Source organism: Podarcis bocagei (assembly GCF_964188305.1).
Source record: "Podarcis bocagei genome assembly, chromosome: 12".
Lineage (NCBI taxonomy): Eukaryota > Metazoa > Chordata > Lepidosauria > Squamata > Lacertidae > Podarcis > Podarcis bocagei.
The window spans coordinates 49,899,006-49,917,902 of record NC_138137.1 but is presented as its reverse complement, the minus strand read 5'-3'; the positions used below and the strand labels follow the sequence as shown (position 1 = coordinate 49,917,902).

The window sequence follows — 18,897 nt, the reverse complement described above, 5'->3', positions numbered from 1 at the left end:
GAGTTCCCTGGGAAGAGGGATTGACCACTCTGGAAGCAGATTCCCTTGGAAAAGTACCGCTAATGCAAACAAATAATATCAGGGTCCCAGGTGTAGCTTCGGCAAACTAACCTCCTGTGTGAGTCCCTGCAGGTTTCCATTGCATCTGAGCCAGGCAACTTTGCTTTTTCAGTTTTACAAGATTTAACAAGGTTTTATGGGCTTCGTTGCACATAATCATTTCAAAAACAGGAATTTTGAAAACAGATTTTTGCAACAACAAACAGATTTGGATATTATTGCAAAGGGACCAAAAAAGAAAAAGAAACTAGAAAGTTGATTCCTTTGCTGCAGTGCTTTTTGAATATAACAGCAAACCAGCAGAGAATGGTTTGTATATATGCGTGCGTGCACCCTGCCCCTAGGGTAGAAAGGGATACAGGTTTCTTGTAAGCAGCTGCAGCAGCAATTCAGTGAATTGCTAAATATGCTTAAGCCCCAGTGAAATAAACAGAGTACCAGTGAGCTTGAACATATGCTGGATTTCAAGCCTCTTGTTATTTCCATGGTGGGAAGGTAGGAAGCTGCTGTATGCTGAGTCAGACCATTGTGGCCATCCAGATCAGCCTTGCCTGCACTGACTGGCAGCAGCTCCTCAGGGATTCAAGCAAGAGGACAGTCCCAGCACAGTCTGTCTGGAGATGCCAGGGATTGAACCTTGGTCGTTTTGCATGCAAAACGAAGACTGTCACTGGGCTATGTGCCTTCTGGAATTAACCTACTGCCCGCTTTGCTAGGAGTAAGCTGTGGGATATGGGCTGGTGTCAGGCAGAATTTTTAAGAGAATTGAAGGCGGCATGGAAGAGCAAGTCATCTGGGCTAAAAGAAACCACCCCATTGGGCTCCTCTTTTGTGCTTCCAGATGGCTGCCCAAGCAGCCAGTTCCTTGCCTTCAGCCCCAGGAGCCAACCCTATATGCTTCACTGGCTGGGGTCCTGAAGTAGCCAGGTTTTGTTGGAAAATTCCATTCCACCTTGAGTTGCAGATGTGTGAGATTGTTACATGTCACATGTCTGTTTACGTTCCAGCACAGTATGCTGGGAACTTCCGTTGTGTATTGCTTTTGCTTTTGACTCTCTCTCTGTAGAGACGGCAGTGAGAGACGACATGTTTCTTTTGTCCTGATTTATGCTTAAGAAATCCGTAGCTTGTTAGTATGTTTCCACAAGCCTCACACCTGTTCCGTTTGCACAGTATGCTCTGCTGATATAGTGTGCTCAGGCTTTGAAGTCTGAGTTGCTGATTTGCGTCGCACCAGAGGTCAGGGGTTCATCACGGCTGGAAGGGCATGATCCAGCTGAGGGCTAGCCAGCTGGCATCGCGACTCCCGAAGGATGTCGACAGGTTTTACCTTCTGGGGGAAGGAATTGGGCCATGAAAACAACCCTTTGACCCAGTCTATTTCTTAAAGTGAAAAAGCTCTTGTTGTTGGAGTGCAGAACAGTGGCCAAGAAGAGAGACCACATACCCCCTTGGGTGCAGAGAAACTGCAGAAAAGCTTGTACCTTGAGCCCTTATGGTGGTTGAGAGACTTGTACTGTGAGGCTGGAAGGATAAATACCCACTATCCACTACCCTGAAGATCCTATTGCCTTTTGGTATGTTTGACTGCATGGCTTATCATCGTCAACCTTGTTTAGATACCTGTTTGGACATAGGGACTTCATATATTTATCCATACCTTTACATTGGGATTGATGGAATATTTGTATTGTTAGTATCAGCTGGCAATGATTTTTCTCCCCCTCCCCCCCTTTAAGTTATATTTGCAAACATACAATAAAAAAGCTTATACCTTTTTATGACATGCAGGTGTTTCAGTATTATTAATAATAATGCAGAAAAGAAACAAGAATGTTCTGAACTGTACTCCTGTAGGTGTCAGAACTAGATTGCAGAAAAACTACTGGTCTGAATTCACTCATATATTGAAATGTAGAGTTAATAAATGTCTATTGCCTCTCCATGTGAGCTGCCATTCAGCACTGTTGAAATGCATGACCTAGCCATTACAGAACCCAAAGATTATCTGTAATAAATATATCACACACTACATCAAATCTGAGTGGCAGTTCATGCTGGAAGAAAATTGCAGTGAGACTGGAAACTGTGTAGGTTGAAGGGAAAAAAGGTTGTTTTTCTTCTCTTGGTAAGAGAACACTATTGATCCTTTTCAATGGCAGACAGGGAGTGGGGAGTCTGATAGCATGATCTTGCTGCACGAAGGTTAATGAAAGCCTTGCATCAAATGATATTAAGAAGCAAAGACATGAAAGTTGAAGACAAGTGGTGCATAACCAATTCAAAGCTGATATTCCAAATATATTATCCCTTAGAATAATTCACAGATCCTTGGCTGTTGCGAACCAGCAGTGATTGCTAAGGTGGCCTGGATTATAATATTAGGCTTGGATCTGGGTTCAGATCCTGGGTTTCTTTCAAACACATGGCTTTATCTATAAAGTGAGATAATAATAACTGTTTCCATGAGTAATGCAAACAATAATTATCATGAGCATTCATGTTGCACTTTTATAATTGCTTCACACATATCATTTATTAAATTATTTTAAAATATTCATATACCGCTATTTCATTTAAAAAATAGCAAAGTGGTTTACAACAAAAGAACATAAAACCAAATAGTAATGGACATATTAAAAAGTTAAAATCAGGTACCAAAAAATTAAAATCAGTTAAAAAAATTTAAAAAGTTAAAATCTTAATTGCTGGAACAGGCCTGGCAGAATAGAAAAGTTTTCAGCAGGTATTTAAAAGTTGAAACAGAAGATGACTGCCTTCTCTTAACCTTACAACCATCCCTGTATCGCTATCCCTACGGTACAGATTTACATTACGAACTAGCACACAGATTCTCTCACCTTTTTTACATTTTTAAAGCACTTGACAGCTTTTTTGTGTTATTTTTTATTTCAGGTATACAGATAAATACATAGATAACAGACACATGCATTAATAACCAGTACATAAATCAAATAATATCAGCCTTAATAACCTTAAATAAAGGTATAGGGACCCCTGACCGTTAAGTCCAGTCGTGGACAACTCTGGGCTCATCTTGCTTTACTGGCCGAGGGAGCTGGCGTTTTGTCCGCAGACAGCTTCCAGGTCCTGTGGCCAGCATGACTAAGCTGCTTCTGGTGAATCAGAGCAGCGCACGGAAACGCCGTTTACCTTCCCGCCGGAGCGGTACCTATTTATCTACTTGCACTTTGTGCTTTTGAACTGCTAGGTTGGCAGGAGCAGGGACTGAGCAACAGGAGCTCACCCCGTCACGGGGATTCAAACTGCCGACCTTCTGATTGGCAAGCCCTAGGCTCTGTGGTTTAGACCACATCTCTACATATAAAAAAGAAACAAACAGAAAAAAGACAAAATAAAGACAATGACAAAAACAATATAAGATTCTTCCATTCAATACTATTCAATGTGATTCAGTCCTATAGTAGTATTTCTCATATAGGATACCTTTCCATATGGATTGAATCTCTTTGCATGTTTTAATTGTTGTGGACTTCCATCTACCTCATAACGGTTCATTTTGATTTAATTCCCGCCCCCCTGTATTTAATATTTTCTCCTCATCTTGGTATGAGAGAGTGATGTGTCTCTATGTACGGAATTATTCCAAATACAACCAAATCTTAGAGGTGGAACCTTGTTTTATCAAGTAATTACTGAAGCATTCCCACTCTTTTTAAACATTATCTGCTGACTTATTTCTTATTGATTCTTTCATTTTGTGAGCCCCCCACCCCCCGCCCAATGAATAATCTGGAGGTTTCATGCACTGATATCTATGTACAAAGCTGAACATTCATGTTACACCAAAATGATTTTTAATACAGCTGCAGTAGCTTACCTGAGTACTTAAGCAGGCTGTCTTTATGTATAAGTAAATACTGATATATTATCATGCTCTTTATGTTCCTATATAGAGCGTGTATTTCTTACATTATTCTCTGTTGAACCGTGTTACCAAACACAGCAGTCCCATCCTGCAGTTCTAAAGGAGCAACCAGGGAAATGGAAAACTTTACATCAGTCCAAATGTGTAAAACCCTGAATGCTCTTTTTCTTTTCTTTTTTTTCCCCTTTTGCCAGCATGCAGTCTTAAAACTCATTTGGCATTTACTTCACCAACCAATTAAGCTCTCTCATTTCAAGTTTTCTGATTGCTGCCGCTTGGTGGTGAGATAAGTCGACTGTTAAAGAAAAGCCATCAACAAAAATATTTGTACCCTCAGAGGAAATTAAGCATTGTTTTAAAATAACAACAATGCAAAGTTTGCAAATACTTACCAGCGTTTGCACTGGTTGCAGATTTATCTGCAAGTCTTGAGTGACACACCATGGCATTGCATATCTGCAGCTGTTCAACAAACTTATGAAGTTGCCTTATGCTTAATCAGATGTTTGGCTGTGAACATAAGAAGAGACCTGCTGGATCAAGCCAATCTAGTCCAGCCATTCTAAGCCAACCTGATGTCTTTGGAAAGCCCACAAGCTAGACATAAACACAGCAGTCTTATCCTGCTGCTGTTCTCCAAGAAGTGGTATCCAGAGGCCTGTGATCCTGCTGGTAATATGTAGCTACTATGAGTAGCAGCCATTGATAATCCTCCACAAATTGCTCTAATCCCCTTTCGTAACCACGGTTCTCCAAGGTCTTTCCTTAGCCTGCTGCCAGATAACCCTTTAACTTGAGGTACCAGGGACTGAACCCAAGTCCTTTTTCATGCAAAATATAGGAGTGCTTGGTAAGCGCCCAGCTATATCAGCCCACGCATCCATCAAGTAACAGCTTTTCTGACTACAACAGTGGCCAGACAGACCAAAATAATCTCAGGTGCCATTTCATTGCCCATTTCCACAATTTTCCAGCAGTGATGAGTCCATGTTTGTGGATGATGCTACATTACTAAGGACGCTGGGGAAAATAAACTCCAAGCAGGCTGCAGTCCATCTGGGTTTTTGCCATCTTTAAATAATTTGGTCTCATTTGCAGGCATTACTTCCAGCTTATTCATTGGGGGGGGGGCTCACTGCTTACTTCCCTCCATTATGAGAACCGTGTTTACTTCTCCCCTGTTGTTTAACCAATTGCTAATCTCCATGGAGTGCCGGTGTATTCTGCTGCAACTATTAAGATTAGAGAGGAACTAATGGTCAAACATTCTTTGCAAGTCCATGCATGATATCCATTAGATTGTTTTTGTCTACACCCTTGCTGATGGTTTTGACAGACAGTGGGTCAGGATTTTCTTTTGCAGAAGCCATTATGTCCTCCCCCCACCCCAAATTGAAAACAAGACAAACATAGCATCATAGACAGCACAACTCTTTATTTACTCGAGCAGAAGGAAAGAGTGGGCTGCAAATGTCAAGCTAACCTCTTCACAGTCATGCTGTTTCATTATCAGACCTTAGAGTCATTTTCTGTTCCGTCTTCTGGTTCTCTCCTGCTCCAGCTTAGAGCATGCTACTCATTCTGCAGCATGCAATCCTGGCTCCTCCTATCCTGTCTCAGAATCAGAGGCATAGAAAAGCTATTGCCCAGCCCATTTTAACCAATTAATTGATGAGATTTCTCAAGCAATGCTTTCAGTTGCCCAAAATCAAGATGAACTAGCTTCTAAACATCACAACATTTCAAGAGACATTGTAAGACAGCAGCAGTGGCTGGTGGGTGGAAGGGTGGAAGGCAGGGAGGTCAACAATAGCACCAAAGGCAATGACAGCCAGCCAGCCAAATAATTCTAGTTTTGTGCCCAACCTCATCTTCCTCCCTGCTGAGCAAGGGGCAACAGTGAGATGGAAACTGATAGGCATTGCTACCTCTAGGTCTCGCTGTAAGTCCTGGTTGTAAGGCAGGCTGGTTCCGGCTGGGAGAGGGTGGACTGAGATTGGTGCGGTAGTGCCCCGTTTCCACTCATGGAGCAACCTTCACTGTAAAAAATGGCATAGCTTATTGCAAATAGTGTTCTCAGTTGCCGTATACAGTCTGTTACAGATGTCCTGAACTGCCCTGTATACCTGAAGGAGCATCTCCACCCCCATCATTCAGCCTGGACACTGAGGTCCAGCTCCAAGGCCTCCTGACAGTTCTCTCATTGCGAGAAGTGAGGTCACAGGGACCAGGCAGAGGGACTTTTCGGTGGTGGCACCTGCCCTGTGGAACACCCTCCCATCAGATGTCAAACAGAAAAACAACTACAGTGGTACCTCGGGTTAAGTACTTAATTTGTTCCGGAGGTCCGTTCTTAACCTGAAACTGTTCTTAACCTGAAGCACCACTTTAGCTAATGGGGCCTCCCGCTGCTGCCGCGCCGCCACCATGCAATTTCTGTTCTCATCCTGAAGCAAAGTTCTTAACCCGAGGTACTATTTCTGGGTTAGCGGAGTCTGTAACCTGAAGCATATGAAACCTGAAGCGTATGTAACCCAAGGTACCACTGTATACAACTTTTAGAAAACATCTGAAGGCAGCCCTGTGTAGGGGAATTTTAAATGTTTGATGTTTTCTGTTGGAAGCTGCCCAGAGTGATTGGGGCAGCCCAGTCAGATGGGCAGTGTTATGTGAACAATCCTGGAACCCTGGCTCCACTCTGAAGCAGTTACTTTGCCATTAAAGATGTGCCACTACATGTTTGGCAACTGAGAGTATTGTTCCTAACAGGCTGTTTACTGTATTTATTTGCAGTAGCCTGCTATGCCCTTTTTCTCCATCTTATAATGAATATTGTATGCTATTATGTTGTTTAGAAGCTGACTTATTGTAATAGCTGGCAACTGAAAGTGCTCTTTGGCAGCTAAGTTGCATTCACCTCCATGTTCTCATTTTCTTCAGAAGTTGTTTTCATTTTGTTGCTGCATTTGTATATAAGGATATTTTCAGTAGAATCTGCAGAGTTTTTGTCCTGACTTTTAGTTTTGAGTGGTGAGGAATGATCCTTCCCTGTTTCACTCCTCTCACGACATAACTGAGCCAGGCAAACATCAACACTTTGTTCGATTAGTTGGCATGTAGTAGCAATAGTAATGAGAGAAGCTCACGCCCTCCAATAGCAGTGTTGATGTGGAAGGATAGCTAATTTTGTTGTAACGGCAACAAATTGAAATCAACTGGACTTGCCAATAAAAATTGGAATTTCATCCTGTACTCAACACAATGTGGTTTCACTGCAGGAATCCCTGGGGAGCTGCCTGTATGGATTCTACTGCCTTGCATTCTTGGAGATTTAATGAAATGGTCAAGCTCTGAGCTCTCCTTAAGGCATTTTGGTGCTAGGCAACCAAATACAAGCAACCAGATACTAGAGTCACTGGTCCCTCTCAAGCACTCCTGCCTGGTTCTGTGGCAGTACAACAAAACCTTCTTCAGCTAGGGATGTCGGAGGATTCCAAAGAAAACAGGAGCAGAAATTGCTGACATTTGCTTATTTGTCCTCTATCCAAAATGGAAGTCAATACAATCAGTATTTGCTCTTCCTGTTGTTGTTGTTGTTGTTTTCAGTATGCAAATGATACTTAATTGATTCCGTTTTATTCCATTTGCACTGAAGTGAATGGAGGGAAATGTAATGGCAATGTAATGTATGTAATTAATTACATAAGTTACGTAATTTTGCCGCAGCAAAGAATGAGACAAATAATGTAGTTTTGGGGCAGTAGACAAGTTGCAGCCAAATGGAAACAGCGCTGCGTGAGACAAACACAGAGCAGAACAGAGAGCGATGCAGACTAGGGTTGGAGAAGAATGTCATTCTATCTCCAGTTTTAAGTGAATTCGCATTTCCTGGAATAATATCTTCCTTAGAATGTAATCGTCCTTCAGATTTCTTCCGGATTTTACAATGCAGAACTTGACTCAAAGATGTGCCAAAATGCACTGTGACATTTCTTTGTTAGGATAAATGTGTGCATGAAGCTAAAATGTATATTTTAAATATGCTATTTGTGACAAAATGCATTTTTAAATATGTAAAACATTTCTGTTTGCTTGGGTTTTTAAAATTCGGTTTGATATAAACATATAACATATGAATAATCATATGCAAAATAAATGTGGACCAGTGTGACATGCCAATAGCCTCACACACCCAGACACTGCAACGTTGCTTGTGGGCTGTGTTTTTTGTATAGGACCTATGGTAGAGTGACACAAACAGGAAAGGTGCTTCAGGACTCAAGTACGATGTTATGAGTTCGGCTTTCTCCATTAATATAAATGGACCTGTAACTAAATGATTTTGGGTGCAACGTTGTCGTTAGTCTCCTGGTCTCTTTCTCTCTAGCCTTGTGAATGTGATAGACAGCTAGTAGTTGTTCCAGTTTTTAATTTGGACACCGACAGAGGCAGAGAGTGCTGAGAGGGTTTAAGCTGGAGTTAGCTGGACTGGAAGCAGCCTGGAAGATGCCTGCCTGGTGGAGTCCAACCTGCTGTTTTGTAGTCTGATGCAGCCCTGTGGTTTCCTGCCTGCCTTTTATTTCTTGCACTGCCCTCTGCTGACACGTTCGTAGGTAGAGCAGATATTACAAAAGCACCATCCATCTGCAGTACTCTTTCTTTCATTCAATAGAAATGAAACACTATACGGATGAGCCTGAACTTTCCCCACTTCCTGAAGGTGTGGAGCACTTAAGAGTCTCCTTATTCTTACTCTCTGCAGTCACTTTGCAATTGCCCCTGTTCTTCAGAGGCATGTCCTTGATGTTTCCAAAGCTAATTGCTTGCTTGCTTGCTTTTTTTTTTACGGGAAAAGTATGTCATAAATGCAAGTCTACAGGTTGAATGATAGGATCCATCCACAACCTTTATCTTAGCTGAAATGCGTTTTTCTTTGCTTCATTGAATGTTGTGAGTGCCTTGGAGTTTATCTTTGTGCTGCAGGTTTGTTTCATAGGGCATTCTGCATACAGTTTTTGCACTGTGTTCTGAGGGAGACAAATAGCTGGAAAATACTAACAAAAGGGCTAGGCAGTCTGTAAATTGGTAGCGAAGCTCAGAATGTGCCATGTGTAAGTCATCAAAGCAGGTAGGACTTTTGAAGGCAGGCGGTGACGGAATAAAAAGAAATGAGTTTGAACAAGACAGAGCTGTTGTGTGCTCTGAGCTCTTGGGTTTAAGAGGCTGGCAGGCAACTTGCTCTGTACAAAGTTGTGCTCTCCTGGTAAGAGCAGGCCTGGATCTAGCATTATCACCAAGGGTTCAGTAGTGAGTAGACATGCCTATATCCAGTTCCAGTTGCTTCTCCTGTTCCTGCTCCTTTAGTACAGAGCTGACATAGCCACGGTACGCCGTGCTCTGGTAACTTCAAGACTGGATCATTGCAAACCACTCTATGAGGGTCTGCCATGTAGTAGAAAGAAAGAAGTCACATTCTAGTTCTGCATACAGGTCTCCCACTGAAACCAGCATAGCATCTAGGTCTGTGCTGCAACCATGTCCACAGTCCACAGGGGATGCTTTGAATTCACAAGGTCGCAGATCTAGTTCTCCATCCCATTACCTGGGAAATAGAGTAGATGGACCAATGTTCTGACTCACCTGGAGATGCTGGGAATTGTACCTGAGGCCTTCTGCACACAAAGCAGATGCTCCACCATTGAGCTACAGTCCTTCCCTGCTGTAAAATTAAATGGCCATTCTAAATACAGTACTGCAAAATGGGCAAGTGGCTGTTCCCATGGTCTTATTAACTTGATTTATATTGCACTGTACTGCAGACACACATACCCATTCACAATTTTCTGAGCATGCATTTGATTAAGCAGGCTGTTGCCTGCAAAGTTCATCATACACAGGGCCGGCACACCCATGAGGCAAGGTGAGGCAGTCGCCTCGGGCGGCAGGATCCGCAGCAGCCTCAGATCCTGATGTAGCTCTTTAGTCCCCTCCTTGTTCCTTATGTAGATCTTCACTCACCCTTTCTTCCTTGGTGGGGAGGGGGAGGCAGCCATTTTGTGGTTTGCCTAAGGTGCTGAAATATATTGGTTCGGTCCTGGTCATACATATGTACAGTCACAAAGATGCTTCCACAATGTTGCTATTTTGGCAGGTCCTTTTTATGTTTGTAATTTCTGCAGGGTAACATGATTCGTCTGGAATTGCTCACGTGAGGGGTCCCCTTTTCATAAAGATCCACCATGCTTCAGTGTCCACAAAAATCTAAGCAGTAAAATTCTCATGTGAAAATGTTCTCCAGAAGCCTGCATTGGGATCTCACATGATCGTCTCTTGAAGTGCTTCATTAAGCTTGAGAGATCTAAGAAAGATGTTTGCAGAATAAAGTAATTCCTGATTAATGCTGAAGTGTCAAGGACTTGCCAGCCCTCTCGTTGTATTCCTATCAGGCATTTAATTGCTGAGCCGTGCCTGATTATAAAAAGCTTCAAAAAAAGGAATTAAAAGAGAAATTCAAAGAATGAAATGAAAATGAGCCAATGAAATATTCCGTGCCCAATGTTTTTCTTGCAGAATAGAAGCTAACACTACATAGGCATTATCCCAGGATGGAGGACTGATTATATCAAACTTGCTTATTTAGTAGGGTTTTGCATGAGCCCCCCCCCCCCATCTGATCTAGGGACCCAGAGAATATGTGCCTCTCCTTTTCTCCCTACCCATCACATGGGATTTTAAACCCTAATATTAATGTTTAAACATGCAGTTGTGAATGGGGGAGAAGGAGATGCATGCAGACTTCCTACGAGTCTCCCTCTGTGCCTTCTTCTTACTGCCAGGCTCCCCCTCCCTTCAGGTGGACCCAATCCTTCCCACAATGATCTGGGGCAACCTCAACCCAATTTGGCCAAATCCCAGGCCAAACTGAGTCAGGATTCATCTGGATCCAGTGCACAGCCCTAATATTTACTTCTACTATGTTCAGTGGAGCTTACTCTCAGATAAGTGGCCATTGGATTGCAGCCTTAGAAATGACCTCTTGCAAAATAATTTTCCTCCCTGTGATGTGGTGCACATAGAGCTCTCCACCCTGAAGTTCCCACGCAAACAATTTTTTTGGATCTCATGATCTTCTTTCCTCCTTTTTTTTAATTTACGTAGAGGAGATCCTGAAGACCCATATTGCACATTGGTGGTCCCCCGACGGTACAAGATTAGCGTATGCAACTATCAATGACTCCAGAGTCCCCACTATGGAAATACCTATGTTCACAGGCAGCCTCTACCCTAAAGTGGAGACCTATCATTACCCAAAGGTAGGATGGATTTGATCTCTTTAACACCTGTATCTTTTTACTTCCCCCTGGTTAAAATACAAGAATATGTAGCAACGTAACCAGAAAAGCCCATTAGCTTTACACGGAATACTTTAATTCATCCTAGTAAACAAGTCTTCAGAAATTACTAGAATGAAAAGAAATTACTAGCCTGCTGAGGGCTGCCGGAGAAAACTTAAAGCACTATATTTCTGTGTTGAGCTCATGTCCACACCCCATATTTATGGCACATGGCTCTCCTCAAAGAAGCCTGGGAACTATAGCTTACAGTGCGACAGCTACGGTAGCCTTCAGAGCTACAGTTCCCAGGATTCTTTTGTGGGAACTCATGTGCCTTAAATGTGCATTTAATGTGCTTTAAATGTGTGGTGCAAATGTGACCTTTGTTTCTATGCATTCCATCCCCTCTTTATATGCCTGCTCACTTCTTGCATGGGATTCCATGCCCTCACCAGCCCCTGGTTCCTGCTCACCAATGACCACTTGCCTAGTGATTAAATACAAGGCATCTTTAACCACTGCTCTAATCACTTGAGATCCAGTTGCATGACCATATATAGTTGGTAGATTGTTTTCCCTGCAAAGCCATTCTGTGGCTTCCAGTTGAGCAGAAGGGGCAGAGGGGCTGGGGTGGTGAGAGGGCTGTTTCACCTTTTATTTGTCAGCTGTTTTTTTCACTCCGGCTACTTTGCATGGGAATTTTTCCCTTCTGAAGCAAGCATAATGGCTTTGTATTTAAAAAAATATAATAATCACTGGGGAACAATTTCAGAGCTATAGGTAGCATGGCATTTCTGAGCTACATCTGCATTCTCTCTGTTTTTCTAATCCTTAGGTTCTGAAGTTTGCCAAGTCCAGCACTAAAATCCTCATTTATACCTTCTAACTTACAAAAAGAATAAGTCATTTTTAAACACTTTTTTATCATTCTGTCTTCTTTTGTCTTCTAGGTTGGGACAGAAAATCCGAGCATTTCCTTACATGTCATTGGTTTGAATGGGCCTACTCATGACCTGGAAATGACTCCTCCTGATGATTCAAGAATGAGGTTTGTGCTGTACTAGCTACTTGTGGCAAAGACCTGAAGTTGTTACCTACCACTCCTTCCATTAAACCTCCTTTGTCTATTATTATTGTTTCTAATTCCACTGTCTTTCCCCTCCTCTCTCCTTGTCTTGAGCGCTTATCTGCTTTGATGACAGAGAGGCTTGGGCTATGCAAATTTTTCATGGCCCCTCTAGCTACCATTGCAAAAATTGCTAGACTGAAAAGAAATTACTAGCCTGCTGAGGCCATTAAAACATCCGCTTGTTGGCACAGATCAGTCCAGGGGTCTCAGAAGGGTTATTTTAAAATGAAAATCCAACTGATAACACTCCATGCCTATGGATTGCACTGTGGCTGTAAATTTAAGACAAAACAGCTTCAGTCTATTTAAAGGCATCTGTTAAAAAAATTATTTGATATTCAATTTGAATCCCGCTCTTCGGCAAATAATAGGCTTTCCCATTTGATCCTCACAACAACCCTGTTGAGGTAGACTAGGCTGCAGCCAGCTACACAGCTTCATGGCTCAGCAATGATTTGAACCAGCAACTCCTTGCTGAGTCTATCACTTTGCCCATTACACCAGAACTGGAAAGGCTATGCCACAATAATGCCATGCTAAGGTTGGGTGTGGGTGGCGCTGTGGGTAAAACCTCAGCACCTAGGACTTGCCGATCATCAGGTCGGCGGTTCGAATCCCCACGACGGGGTGCGCTCCTGTTGCTCGGTCCCAGCGCCTGCCAACCTAGCAGTTTGAAAGCACCCCCGGGTGCAAGTGGATAAATAGGGACCGCTTACCAGCGGGAAGGTAAATGGTGTTTCCGTGTGCTGCGCTGGCTCGCCAGATGCAGCTTGTCACACTGGCCACGTGACCCGAAAGTGTCTTCGGACAGCGCTGGCCCCCGGCCTCTTAAGCGAGATGGGCGCGCAACCCCAGAGTCGGACACGACTGGCCCGTATGGGCAGGGGTACCTTTACCTTTAAGGTTGGAATCCTGTGCATGCTTGGCTTGGAAATAAATCCTACTGAACTCTTCTGAGTAGAACATGAATTGGATCATACTGACTTACAATTAAGCAAGTATAGCTCTACACACCTACATACCCCAAATGTATAATATGCCTGTCCAATTGACATTTCCAGGGTGGTTACCATACCTAATATCACCTGTGCCATAACGTCAAATGTTTGCTCCATTCTGGGGCAGCAAACAGCAAAAACGTTAAAACCGTGAAATTTACCATTAAATGTTTTGTGCTGTGATTCTAAATACCGTAGTTTTAGTTTGAAAATGAATTCTTTTGAAAGCAGTGGGATTTCATGTCAGGGTAACCTTATGGAAACGATGCTTATCTTCTTAGAAATCCCTGATTAATGAAAAGCTTTGGATACCCTCCAGGGTAGTTGAATCAATGAGCTTGTGCTGTTTAGTGTGTCCAGTATATTGCTAAGGTTAATTATCTGTACTCTGTGGGGTATATTATAGGTCTCAGATTTAATTTAGCATGTTCAAAGCTTACCTTAAAGTCTGCTCAGATGACCTAGGCATTCAAAGGTTAACTATTTAGACATGACTTAGAACTATTTATAAAATACATAGTCCTCAGAATGGTCCACAATATATGCTGAAATGAGCTCTAATCTCAGACTGAACAAAGAACAATGTTTAATTCTGAGTTTATAATCTCTGACATTTGCATCCAGTTATTGGGGAGCATGAGCCTTTGAATAACAATTACTGGAAAACACAATTGTGCTCATGGGCTTCCTGTAGGCATCTGCTTAGCTACTATGATAACAGAATGCTAGACTAGATAAGCCTTCGGTCTGATCCAGCAGGACTCTTCTTATGTTCTGAACCACTCCTCTGCCATGTGGGTCTCATCCACTGTAACCATTAATCCAACTGAAAATAAATCATATTGAACCAGAAAGTAATATATCATCACCATCATAATTACACAAACCGTACGATCTGGTCCAACATATTCCTCGTGCAAGATTTGGAATCCCTGGTTCTCATCAGTCGTCATCAAACCTGTAATGGGTATGAGTTACTCATGCGTAAACTGGTGCCTTTCTCGGTTAATTTGCCTTGTTAAAACTTTCTGACTGCACAGCCCCTTCTCATCGTGGCTGCCTCAGTCGCTGGCAGAATCCGTCAGTGGGCGTTTCTTGAACCTCTTGCAACATAAAAGTTGTTTGACACCCAGTCTCCTCCTCCTCTCACTGCACGGGAGTCTTCTGCGCAGGGAAGGCGTGGGTAGCGGAGGACCTGGGCTCTCCTCACTGATGTCCAGTGAAGAGTCCTGGAGCCCTCTCTCCACTTCCCCCGTCTGCCCCCCTTTATCCCCAGTGTTGCGCTGATTGGCTTCCCCCTCTACTGAGCTGTTTCTCCCCCTGCTGCTGGGTCCTTCGCCAGCATCATCTGGGAGCCTCCCCTTCGCCTCTCCCTCCGATGTCAGTTCCCTGACAAAACCCTTAGTTTTGTGACCCGGTGTTGGATTGTCTGAATGCCTCTCTCTATTTTGATTTTTTTAAAAAAAAAATCACCACCAAGTTCAAGAAAAGACATAAATATAGCCATCCCACCATGTTGGAAAACCTCCTGATTCCAGCTGCTTTGGGTTTCTAGAAGGTGTAGGAGACAACAATTTGTCCTACTTTCACATTGATTCTTAAATTGTGCAAGCTTGTTATCAGTGGCCACTCGCCGTGACGGCTGTGCCTCCATAGTTGGAAGCAGCATGTTTTTAGTTGGTGGAACTGCAAGAGAGGAGGGTGCTGTTGTGCTCAGGAAACCCCTTACAGGTTTCCCACAGACATCTGGGTGGTCCCTGTGAGAACATGATACTGAACTACATGGACCACTTGCCTGAACCAGCAGGTTCTCCTTATGTTCTTATATTGTGTTCTTAATGCTGTCGGAAGGAGGTTTCCATTCTCTGCTTATTTTAGTTTTATTAACAAAAGGAAAACAAGCTGTTTTTCTAGAGCAGTGGTTCTCAATTAGCTTGCTGTTGTTTAGTTGTGTCCGACTCTTTGTAACCCTATGGACCAGAGCACGCCAGGCCCTCCTGTCTTCCACTGCCTCCCGCAGTTTGGTCAAACTCATGCTGGTAGCTTCAAGAACACTATCCAACCATCTTGTCCTCTGTCGTTCTCTTCTCCTTGTGCCCTCCATCTTTCCCAGCATCAGGGTCTTTTCCAGGGAGTCTTCTCTTCTCATGATGTGGCCAAAGTATTGGAGTCTCAGCTTCAGGATCTGTCCTTCCAGTGAGCACTCAGGGCTGATTTCCTTAAGAATGGAGAGGTTTGATCTTCTTGCAGTCCATGGGACTCTCAAGAGTCTCCTCTAGCACCGTAATCCAAAAGCATAAATTCTTCAGTGATCAGCCTTTTTTATGGTCCAGCTCTCACTTCCATACATCTTAGCGCAATTAGCTAAGTATTGGTAATTCAAAAGCCAAGCTATTGAAAACATTGATGCCTCCATGGTACCAACTGTGAACCACTGCCCTAGAGAATATGCTGGTGCCAAATTGTCATGTGAAAGAGAGGGAGAGAAAAAATGTTTATGATACTGAATTTCTAGTGCACCGTTATATTTCCCAAACTTCAAATGCTAGGCATGGGCAACTCAGTTCTTCTGCCCTGCAGCAGAATGCTTGTGCTCTGTCTTCTTATTTTGCTGGATAATCATCTTCATCCTTCTGAGTCCTTCCTCCTCTGTATGCACAGCAAATCCTTTCCAGAATGCAAGCGATTTCTCCGGCGACATAGCACATTAATCCCAACGAGAGCAACAACTCCTTTATACATATTTTATGGCAAACAAATGAACTCATAAAAATTTTATGGACTGTACACACTGTGAAAAGTCATTGTCTTATAATTTAAAGATGACTTTGACCTGTGCATTCCACTTGAATATGATAATGTTGCATGATTTGTCAGTCTTACAACTGCGACACTCATTCATTATCAAGTCATTTACCCCTTTCTTAGCTCAAGGGGGAGAAGTGGCACGCTGCATGCCTCGAGAACATAAAAAAGCAATAAGCGGGCAAGGGGCTGATTATGATGTAGGTAGTATGGGAATTCAGACGAAGTTCAAAGAGAGGAACACAAAAATGAATCCTGGACTTGTTACAATCACGACATTCTGCATCAAATTTATTAATAGTCCACATTCCAAAAACAAATATTTGAGTCTGTGCAGTGCATCAAGTTTATTAATAGTCCACATTCCAAAAACAAATATTTGGGTCTGTACAGTGAAGGGAAATTGTGTTCTAAGTACATGTAAGAGTAGCACTCACATGCTTTCATTTGTTTTTAGGGAGTACTATATAACCATGGTGAAGTGGGCAACCAGTACCAAAGTTGCAGTAAACTGGCTGAACAGGGCACAGAATGTTTCTATCCTGACTCTCTGTGATGCAACAACTGGCGTCTGCACAAGGGTATTCATTTTTATTTACCCGCAGCATGTATTGTCCATGTGCAACATAAAGTTCTCAGGGCAGCTTGCAACATAAAGTAAAACAAGTTGAATGTTCAATAGTAGTATCAGTGTTTTGATGCCAGGCAGCTGAACACCCGTAGCTTTTCGTTTGGCATTTGTTGTCTGCACCAATTTTTTGAAGCCTGAAAAAGGTGAGCGACCCATTGTGTGCATTGAAAGCAAAAGATGCATGCAATTGGAATTGAAATAGGAAACTCCCTAGTTTCCCAGGGACAGATGTGAAGCTAACTGGCCCATAATTTCCAGGATTACCCCTGGATCCCTTTTTAAAAGTGTGCCAATTGGCCAGTACTCTTCAGTCTTTTGAGATTGAGACTCAGGGTCCAGCTTTAATTCAAACATGCATTTTGGAACTCATTTCTTAAGTTTTTCACGATGCATTTGTATGGTGCTAGTGTTCCTGTTTCAGCCTAGCTTAGATCAGTCAGCAACCTGCTATTAGCTCCAGAGCCACCAGTTGAAGACTTGGGTCTTTCGGGTGGTTGTGTAGGTGTGGCATACGACCATCCCCTCCCCCATTCAGTGATGTAATATAGGAGCCAACTTAGACCTCAATGCAAAAGCTCCACCTGATGCAGGCCATGTTACTCATCATTATTCATCTCCCACACAAAAATTGGGATGGGGAGAAATTTGACACTCAGGATCCCCACTCAAATAGGTGTTCATATGTGGCCTGGGGCATAGCTTGGCCCAGGTGTGTGGTAGAAGGGGGAGGGCGTTTCAGTGTTCCTCCACCAAGCAAAACCCTGGGTTGCTTACAAACAATGTGAATAATTATCCTCTTACTGTTATTCACATAGATTACTGCCCTGCTTTAAACACATTCACTTGTTTAATCAAGAGCAAAGGCCTTTCAAGTTGCCTGCTCATAAATCATACTCAGATGGGCTCCTCTGTGCTCGCTCAGCCATTGTTGGAATTGAGTCAAATAGCTTTCTGCCCTGATGAGCAAAGTATAATAGATGCAAACTACAGTATAATATTTTAATTATGTTGCTTTGTTTCAGAAACATGAAGATGAGAGCGTAGCCTGGCTGCACAGACAGGTAATAGTGGTCTTTCCATCTCCTTAATAAAAGGTTCCACACTCAAAAGCAACAGAGCAGAACCACAAAGGGGCAAATTGAGAGATGCAAGCACATACTTCAATACAGATCAGCAGTGACATAGGAACCTACCTTTCTATAATAAAGCCACTCTTTGTCTAGGGATGCTAACTCTGTGCGCTTGTGTTAGATGCAGCAAAAGAGACGGAAGAGTTGGTCAGAAAAAGGGGTGTCCCCCCCCAGACCACTAAGTCATCAGGGGCACTGGGGTGGGGTAGGGAGATGTTCAAACTGGAAGATGGACTGCCCTGCCTGAAAATAGTAGGGCTAACAGGGCAGAAGTTTCCTCAGTCAAACAGCTCTTGGTTCTGAACCATGGTTAGCAAAAGCCCTGGTTCAGAGTAATTATTATTGGTGTTTACCTTGAGTCAATCAGAATGGCAGCGTTTTGCGAGGGGAAGGCATGTAGACAGATAGCAAAGTCTGGATCAGCTGTTCCAGCTTAGTTGGTAGCCTTTGGCAGAAACAAAGTATTAAGCTGTGTACTCTTTTAACAGAAATCTATACGATTGGTGCCTTCTAGCTGTTTCTCTGTAGGCCATTGTATGCGCCTGTGATTTTTTGTTTTAACTGTGCAAAGGGATAATATATTTGAACATCAAAGTGCTGCGATGCCCAAAATCTCCTGAGGGTTATTTCTCTTGATCAGAGTCACAGAGCCGCTTCTCAATGAACAGCAACAGCAGAAGCCTTTGGAATTGCAAGGCTTCAAGATTCTAAGGATCAGCCAGCTCAGCTGTATGCTGTTTCCAAGATATAGCCCTAGAACCTGGAAGGAGCTCCCTGCTACCTTACTACGGCTCTTGTCAGGGGCTCCAGGGTATGACCTGTGAATGCTAAGGCATAGTTTAGTGGGACTAAATGTGCTCATGTGTAACAAACACTGTAGTTTGTTAAGGATGCTGAGAG

General features: G+C 43.0%; 1 protein-coding gene across 6 annotated transcripts in view; it reads left to right on the top strand.

Annotated features, from left to right (window-relative positions):
- DPP6 (dipeptidyl peptidase like 6) overlaps positions 1-18,897 on the top strand; it is a 527,660-nt gene that overhangs the window by 473,114 nt on the left and 35,649 nt on the right. For all 6 annotated transcript variants that reach the window (XM_081163567.1, XM_081163565.1, XM_081163563.1 and 3 more), the window contains exons 9-12: positions 11,129-11,283; positions 12,255-12,352; positions 16,694-16,817; positions 17,890-17,928. In XM_081163567.1, coding sequence (XP_081019693.1) covers positions 11,129-11,283; positions 12,255-12,352; positions 16,694-16,817; positions 17,890-17,928 — 416 coding nt within the window. The remainder of the gene's footprint in view (positions 1-11,128; positions 11,284-12,254; positions 12,353-16,693; positions 16,818-17,889; positions 17,929-18,897) is intronic.